Here is a 9,205-nt window from a genome sequence, read left to right as displayed (position 1 = left end):
TTCTTAAAATATGTCTTCCATCATGAGAAAAGTCCAATACGAATATGTTAAAAACCCGATTTTCATTGGAGTGGGTCACAGTGGTTGCACACCTGATCAAAATAGTGCTTGCTTGTGAACAGGTGGAGATAATCATGTGTAAGCGCTTGAAAAACAACTTCTCGTTTAGAATTTTAATTGTTTAAGTTATCAAAGAAATTATTTAAAATTTTCTAAATTAATTTTCTAATAACTAATTAAGATAAAATCATTTATTTTCTTTTAAAAATATTTTTTTCCCACTTTTTGCTCCATTTTGTGATTGGACGTTGTGTGAGAGGCACCGGCTTGTCTCTGAGCGTCTTCAAGATCTCGCGGGATTTCAGGTCTCACCATTGGTTTTGAGGAGGAAAAAAAGGAAAAAGGTGGTTCCCTCTCCGCACCGGGCTGGCAGCAGAGCAGCACAGGTAGTCAGCGGCATCTCCCGCTAATCTACCCAGCGACACCTCCCGTCTCTGGAGTGGGGGGAGAAGTGTCCGGAGCCTCGGAGAATCCGTCCCGCACCACCATATCCCGTCCAGGTCAGCGGACCGCCGTCCACCGCCGCCTCCGAACATGATACCTGGCCAGCGAAGAGCCGCGGTCATGCTCCTGTCTGTGGCGATATTCGGAGCAATGATGCTGCAGCCCGTCCTCTCCCAGAACGGTAGGGAATACAATTTTATTATTATAGAATTTTAAAAAATCAAATAATATCAAAATGCAGAGCCAGATAAAGGCGTTTTGAACCAGCTTCCGCGTTGGAATGAGGATTTTTTAATGACTGCGGCCGTTAGAAAAACAGTTAACCAGCTGAGCAGTCAGATAATCCCGGAGAACCGCTTCAGGCCTGTCAGCCTCCAAAATAATTAAAAAATAAAGTCTGCGTGATGGTCAATGAATGATTAACGCACTGCAATCTGTTTTCGCCGGGATGAAGTGGGCCAGCAGCGAGGCCTGGACGGTGTCCCTAAAATGTCCTTTGACGCGTGGACTGGAATACTGAGTGGATCAGGCAGGAAAGGACAAGTCCCGCGCTTTAGTTTGCCAAATAGGTGCACACTGAAGTTATTAAAAATAATCTTCCCATCAGCATCCATGGCAGGTGCTCTCCTCCTCCTCCTCTTCCTCCTGCTGCTGCTGCTGCAGGCGGAGAGGCTGCGCATCAAGCTGGAATGTGCGGCTTTTATTTTGTAAATGAGATGTAAGGACTTCAGGAGCTCTGGAAATAGCATCAGTCCATTTTGCTGCATGCTGCTATTTATAGAGCAGATATGCTGCGCTGGGCTTTAATGTCCTCCTGCAACACTGAACGTGTTAACTCTTTGCTGAGACATGCTGCACTGCAGAAGCACATTGATCTCCTGACATGCTTGGGAGTCCGCTCCTCTCTAAGACTCATCCCCACCAACGAGATTAGGGCAGACTAACCTTCTCCTTCTCTGTGAGGAGGAGGATTTCCATACAAGGTTTGCTGGAGCTTGCAGGAGAAGCTTCTCTGAAAGATGAAACATGTTTATTTTGCACTCTCACCATGACATCCACAGAGAGAGCCTGACAAAGTCCACTCTCCTTTAACTGGCTTAAGCTAAACTAAGGTGCATGTTTTATTTTAGACTTTCTAGGCAGTATTTGTTGTTGTTTTTGATCCAAGTGAATCTGTCAATACTGGGTATTCCTAGGCACCACAGGGCACTATTTTTCTAATGCTCAGGGACAAAATTTGGTAACAACAAATCATAGGGCTTCAAATTTTCAACACAAAAATATATAAAATGACTCAATTGGCATAAAAGTAAGCAAATTATTAATATTTTACATTTCCCTTTTTTGGGGGGGTAGAAAATGGGACATATTAATAATCAAAGGTATAAATATCAAGGCTTTTTTTTTTGTAATTTTAGGTATTGTATGTTCCCCATTTGTGCTTAAAACACCACCAAACTGTCACTGGACATTATTCAAGTGATTTGGCAACGTAATATTTTTTTAGAAGATCATTCAGTTAATGTAATTAGATGCTTTATGTCTACTGAGTGCAGTGAATTGGTGTTAAAGGCTTGAGTCTTTACCGCGCTCATTAACACATTTTGTCGATGCGTGGGACTCGAGTTTCCAACTCTGAATTTCGTGCATTTCATCAAGTTTCCTCAATGTTTAGGAGCTGGTTTTGGGGACCTAATTTACCTCGATTCTTTTACGAAGTTGTAAAATTGATCCAAAGTCATGAGAAACCTGCCGTTGGCTCACAAATGTCCACTTAGTCTACTATATCTTGTTCTGAAATTAAATCAAAGTATAAGTTATCCCAGAAATTACCGCAACACATGTATTAACACTGTAAATCTTCCAATGCGAAAACCAGGTTTTTCAATGGTGAAGTGAATATGTGCAAAAGGCATGTGCATCCTTTGCAGTGCCTATCATACCATTATGTTCACTTTACATGCAGGCTGCTTTAAAAGAAAATTAGTATCAACAAGGATGCTATTTGAAAAGTTTATTTAATCATTTTGTAAATATATTTTTCTTTTTACCAAATCTAACATTCAAATTATTTACCATCCAATCCTTAAAGACCTATGGATATTGTTTTTTTAATGCAAATTTTTCATATGATTCAGGACATGTATAAGGAAAATTAAGATTAAATTGTATTTCTGAGTGTTTCTTTATTAAAATCAAAGTGAATCAGGAGCAGAAAAATAAAATTCCATTGGAAAAATATGTATACAGGTGACACTGGGGCACACTTGTAGATGACTAGATCCACCATTTTCCTCGTCTAAAATTGCTCGCCATTTTTGTTGCACTGCTAATGTTTGCTTGGGGGTGAGAGGGACTGTAAGTTAGCATGAGAGAATGTAAATGGATTGGTGATGGGAAGTGAGAGACTGTCCCTCTGCAGAAACTATGATTGATTTTGGCTAAAAATTGCATAATCATCTTTAAAAGACCGCTGGGATCAGAGGATAATTGGGGTGGATCTTTAAGAAGAGCAAAACTTGGATTGCTTTTCATTGTGGGTTTGATCTTTAGTTATTTTGAAATCTTCTTAGGTGGGAAGAAGTTGCACATAAAAAAGTAATATCCAGGAGACCAGGGATGTTGACCTCCAGCTTACCTGCTGCTGAGGATCAGGTGAGCTTTGCCAAAAAGGAGCCGCAAGGTCATATTTGGAAAAACAAGCAGGACACATTCCTCTGACCTGTCTCTCATAACTGTTGACTATAGTGATCCTTGATACAAGTTTTTACAAGATGTAGATGTTTAAAGCTGCTCTTTACAGATATTTTAATTAACAGCCAGCTAAAATTAATAAAAGTTCATATCATTTTAAAATATGCAAATAACTAGATTAAAATACTGACTTTATGACGATATCTGTTTACTGTATTTCAAAATTAAGAAAATGTAAAGTGAAAGTATAAAGACATGTCAAATAATGATAGTGATGATCATGAAATTTTGCAGTGTCAAGATGTTCATCACTCTTTGTTCATACTCTTTTGGTGCAAATTCATATCTTAGCATTAATCTTGCGTTTCAGCTCTAATTAGCATTTATGTTATTTTTACATCAATCCTCTGGTTTAGAAGACATCTCTCAGGCTTACAGTCTTCAAAAGCTCCCTGGTGACCCAAATTCAAAAAAGATCTCACTCCTGGAACTGCAGCAAAGTCTCTGCTGATTAAGTTTAACTCAAACCATATTTTATTGCACAGAAAAATCAGTTGGCGTTGCTGCGCTGAATCATGCGAGAGACGCAAATTCAAAGTTGCATTTCGAGTTATGAATAAAAAAAAAGACTGTAATCTTAAATGTTGTCCTTGAAAGTACAGATTTTCAAATGTTCACCCAAAAATGCAGAGGAAAGACCTGCAAACACACACTTATTAATATTAAAAGCCAACTGCTGTCTGGTTTGTTTGCCAGCATGAACTTCATTATCCAAAATGATCCTAATTGAAACAGCAAAAGCTCACAGCTTAGTTTAAAACTTTGCTTACATCAAAATGTAGATTTTGAGATGATTATTATAAAATAAATCCAGCATAATTTTACAATTGGTGCAGCATATACTCTGTTTGGGTTTTTTCTAATTTCTAGCATAAAAGGTCAATAAATTATCTCTAAACATGTTTAAAACATGTACACAACATAAAAGTCTTTAGTGATAGCTAGCTGTAACTACATGGAAACAAAACAACTGAATAAATAAATAAAAATGTGAGTGCTGCTCCAACTAAACTGCTTGAGACTAAATAAGAACATGTTTGAGGGCAAATTCTGTGAAGGAGGTGCATCTCGTCCTTTTTTTTTTTTTATAGTTGACACAATTTCCTGATGTGTTAATGAAATGTCTTTGACACGCTTTCCTCAAAGCGCCGCACACAGTCCAGCTGTCCCTGCTTTTCTCTTTGTGGAGTTCCATAAATAACATTCAGATGTAAAGTAGGAAGCGGTTCAAACCTGATCACTGTAGGAGTTTGAAGCAGCGCCGCTTTAAAATCCTGCAGTCTGTTTATTTGTGGTTATTCAAACTGGTTAAACCCCTAAGTATCAATAATGTCCATTAGTAAGATGTTTCCTCTGGTGATAGCAAGTTAATTAAACTACTGCTTCTATTGGTGCATTTAAATACCAATGGAATGTAGATTTCTAGCTTTTTTTTTACTGAGGCAAAAACAGAATAAGCAGAAAATTAGAAAAGATGAGAAAATGTGAAAAAAAAATCCTAAAATGAGGATTTTTTTGTGTGTTTTTAGGATTTCAAAACTTCTAATGTACATTTCTGTCTTTTTAGCAGAAATGAATTGATGCGTCTGTGATTTGAGTTATAATTGACGTTAAAAAAAAGACAGACATGCTTTTTAACTTAGACCTTATGCAATCTTTGTGGCTTAATCAGTGGATTTACGACAAGCTGGACCAAAACATGTTATTAAAGACCCACTCCAGTCAAATTTTGTATTATAACATGTTCTTGACGCATTTTTGTTATCATGGATGACGTATATGAAGAGAATTAAGATTAAAATTGCATTTCTGAGTATTTCTTTATTCAAATCGTTGAGTCAGGAGCAGACAAAAAATGTTTTTTTTTTTTTTTTAAATAGTGGGCCACAAGTTCCCTGCTCCACTCCATTCCGATACATCCACTTGCAGACAAATAGGTATTTGTTTTCCTCGTCTGAGCTGCATCTGGCTCAAAGCTGTACTGCTGCATAGCTCCAATATTGCTCACCGCTTTTGTTGCTCCCTTAATGTTAGGTTACAGCTGTGAAGGGCTGTAAGCTGGAGGGATAGAGTTCAAGCAAGTAGATGATGGGAAGTGGGAGCAGACAACTCAAAGTCAAATTTGTAATGAACTTCCCTTCTCCTTTCCCCTCCATTTATCCCTCCAAACGGAGAGTTATGAAAAAAATTGTCTCATATTTCCGACGTCACTTTCGTTGATGACGTCACCAATAATCGCTGGACCGTTAGCGTTAGTGCGGAGCTTCCGGCACTTGAACATGCATAACTGCAGTTTTATAACTTTAAAAAGTCATGCTACAGTAAAAAGTCCTTACTTGCATTTAAATGCAAATGTCTGTGCTCCAGAGTGCACCCACATGAAGAAAAGTACTTCTCAGCGCGACGCGTTTACCCTCGTGACGGAGGACTTTGTACCCCTCCGTTTGGAGGGTGAAATATAAAAGAAAAAATATCCCGGACACACTTGCACTTAAACTGCCTCTTCAAATGGAGGAGAAGGGAGAAGAGAATAATTCGGATTGGGCCCAAGTTCTAGATGAAGAAAAACACATTAAACAACGAACATTGTTTTTTTTGTTACACAAATGGAATTATTTTGTGCGCATTTTTCAGGATTATACTTAAAAAGATCTGATAAGCATAGTAATTTTCACCTTAGCAACATAATACATAAAGACATGAATAAACATGAGCTTGATAAATAAAAGCAGGACATGGCAGAGTTGTCCACACGTTGTGCACAGAGCTGCAGCGTGAAGGGACAGGAATGATTCCTCAGCACACATCTGTCCCATCCTCTGTGGCATAAGTCATGTCTCAGCACTTCCATGCTGATGTTTTTGACTCTCATTATGCTGTTTCTGTGATCATAATTTACAATTTATGCTCTACCCTAAAAAAAATTAATTTTTTAGCTTTACAGCAGACCTTTAATACCAGAAATGTAAAAATATTTGTTGGTTTCAGTTCGGTATGCCTTATTTAGTGGCTGTTTTAGCATAATTTTTTGCTTTATCGCAAAAACATGCTTCTATGGAAACGGAGGGGGGTCTATCACCGCGCGCCCACACTCTCCCCAGAGACCAAGAGCTGGACCGCTCATCTAAATCTCTCGATTGCATGCGCTCTATGGTTTCTATAGGCCTTTCCTACGTCTTCCTTCTCCTCCCTTTTCTGTGCAGCTTTAACAAATTATTTATTTTTTTTATTCATTTGTGTTTTTAGATGGTTAACATCAACAACCCCCACTGACGGGTCCCATTGCTGACTATTAATCCTAATGAGGGTTGCGGAGCTCTAATAATGTTTTCACACACAATGGTCTGAAAACGACAAGGTCACAGAGAGGACGTCCTGCATTTCAGTGCTGCGCTGGAATGGTGTAAATTCATAAGATGCCATTCATTTGACAGTCAGAGCAGCTTAGCAGGGAAGTCCCAGCAGAATGAATGGAAGAACATCATCCCATCCCTTTATGCAAATGTAAATGATCCTTTTTGATCATCCTGTTTCACACCGCTTTCATTTGGGATTGCTTTGTTTTTCATCATATTTCATGTGTTTTGTTTGATTTTAAACAATATTGATAGATGTTTTTAAATTAAATACTTTCAAATTTTAATATTCTTGTTGTTTTAGACAATTTTTTTTAGAAATATTTTTAAACAAAAAAAAAGTCTTAAATGTGTTTTTAATTTCTGTTGGATTTGTTTTCTGTTCTGTTTTCTATTGTTTGTCTGTTTCTTTTATTTAATCTTTTATGTTCTTGCCTCTCCATCCTATCCTTTTTTCTTTTCTTTTTTCTCCACCTGCTGCTTTTGTGGTCCGCCTCCACCAGCCGGCTTTGTCAAGTCCCCCCTCTCTGAGACTAAGCTCACAGGCGACACCTTTGAGCTGTACTGTGACGTAGTGGGGAACCCGACCCCAGAAATCCAGTGGTGGTACTCTGAGATAAACCGAGCCGACTCATTTCGGCAGCTGTGGGACGGCGCCCGCAAGCGGCGGGTGTCGATCAGCACCGCGTACGGCGTCAACTCGGTAAGCGTACTGGGAGTCACGCGCCTCACGCTGGATGACGCCGGGACCTATGAGTGCCGGGCCAGCAATGACCCGCGGCGAAACGACCTCCACCAAAACCCAGCCACCACTTGGATCCGAGCTCAGGCCACAGTCACTGTGCTGCAAAGTGAGTGGTCAGTTTAGCGGACAGCCCCTCCCCAATCCCCATCACCCGTGTGGACCTGCTTCCTTAGACCCCCCCAGAGGACCGCAGTCTTCCTCTGTAGGTACCCTCCTCCCAAGCACACCTAGAAAAGGAAATTCCCTGACGCCTCCTGCTCATATAAGACAGTCTCTGCTTGTCCCAAAAATTTTCCTTTCAGATATAGTCTTTTAGAATTCAGCTTCATTTTTCATGTTTTAGTTATCTTCTCCACATTTATTTAATCTGCCTGACTTTTTTACTACTAATATTTGCTCATCAAAAGTTCTGTCATTTGGTAATTGTTAAGATGTTTGTTTCTGTCGGTAAAAAACATGCAACTTTTTGCCATTTACCAGAAAGAAAAGAAGATTTTTTTTTTTTTAAGCAGGATTTTAATAAGTGTGTTAAATTATATAAGACATTAACTCCCAACATCCAAATGGAGAAAAATAAACCTTGTGCATAAATAAAATAAAAAAGCTCCCAAAAGATAGAAACTCAAACTCTTCTAAGCAGATTGATTATGTTTGTAAGCTAAGTTGAGGTAGTATGTCTCTGCAGAATAAATTTTGTACTTTTGAAAATGGATTGTTTAAGAAGACGTTGAATCTGTTTTAACTTGTTAAACCTCAAATAATGAAGAGAAATAACAAAGGACGCATCAAATAAGAGCTTGGGTTTTAAGAGGTTAAGATTTATCAGATTTATCTCTGAAACATCGAAGTTTGTCTCATTACTATGATTTAATTATTGGTATTTTTAAAATATTGTGTATATCCAAATAGCTTTAAGGGAAATCTATATCTCCTAATTCTTTGAAAAAATCTCTACAAAGAAACTTGAACTTCTGGAAAGTACAAGTTATTAAGACGTGTGTATGTAAACTTTTACATTAAGTTGTTTTATTTTTTTTTTTAATCAGGTAACAGATAATGGAGAGTATAGAAAAAAAGGGCTGTAAAAGTCTCGGATTAAACTTTTCAAAACCAGATTTCTGCACCCCAGAGAGACTGGATATTAACCCATTAATGTTGAATATTTGCAATATGCAATATTATAAAAGTAAGGTTAACATGCATTCATTTACAGCTTAAATATTCTGGGCCTCAAGTTTATAGCCCTCAGCCTTTCAGGTCATTGATTGCATTAAAAATATTGAAGTATATGTACATATCACGTCTTTAGTAGAGCTGTCAGGCGATTAAAATTCTTAATCGCGATTAATCGCATTTTGTCCAGAGTTAACTCGCGATTAATCGCAAATTTACATTTGGCCTTTTTTTAAGGAAAAAAAATGTGGTTCGTGGAATTTAGTAGTTCTACATTAATTATGAAAACAAGAATGACAAAATTAATAGTTTTCATCAGAAATACTTTATTTTGTAACATTGTATTGAGATAAACTTTCTTAACAATAAAAGGCTGTAACATAAAATGCCTAACAAAAGCCCAAGTGCAAGTGAAGGGCATTTTAAATTCAAAACTTCAATCAACGTTCAGTAAAATAAAATTAAAAAAACATTTCCATAACACTGTCATGTTCATTTTTTGTCAGGACCAAATATTTTCCTCCTCTGCTGAATTGCAGTAATAAATGAAATAGAGATTTATCCATCCATCTTCCTGACCGCTTCGTCCCTTTCGGGGTCGCGGGGGTGCCGGAGCCTAACCCGGCTACTGATGGGCAAAGGCGGGGTTCACCCTGGACAGGTCGCCAGTCTG

The 9,205-nt window shown here is 38.1% G+C and overlaps 1 protein-coding gene across 1 annotated transcript in view; it reads left to right on the top strand.

Moving 5' to 3' along the window:
* The first annotated feature begins 289 nt into the window (after positions 1–289).
* Positions 290–9,205, top strand: part of LOC112151844 (neuroplastin) — a 15,482-nt gene continuing 6,566 nt past the window's right edge. The window contains exons 1-2 of the mRNA XM_036212134.1: positions 290–685; positions 7,118–7,476. Coding sequence (XP_036068027.1) covers positions 595–685; positions 7,118–7,476 — 450 coding nt within the window. The 5' untranslated portion in view covers positions 290–594. The remainder of the gene's footprint in view (positions 686–7,117; positions 7,477–9,205) is intronic.

This window comes from Oryzias melastigma, linkage group LG6, assembly GCF_002922805.2.
Source record: "Oryzias melastigma strain HK-1 linkage group LG6, ASM292280v2, whole genome shotgun sequence".
Lineage (NCBI taxonomy): Eukaryota > Metazoa > Chordata > Actinopteri > Beloniformes > Adrianichthyidae > Oryzias > Oryzias melastigma.
The sequence above is the reverse complement of the archived record's forward strand: the minus strand, read 5'-3'. Positions and strand labels throughout refer to the sequence as shown.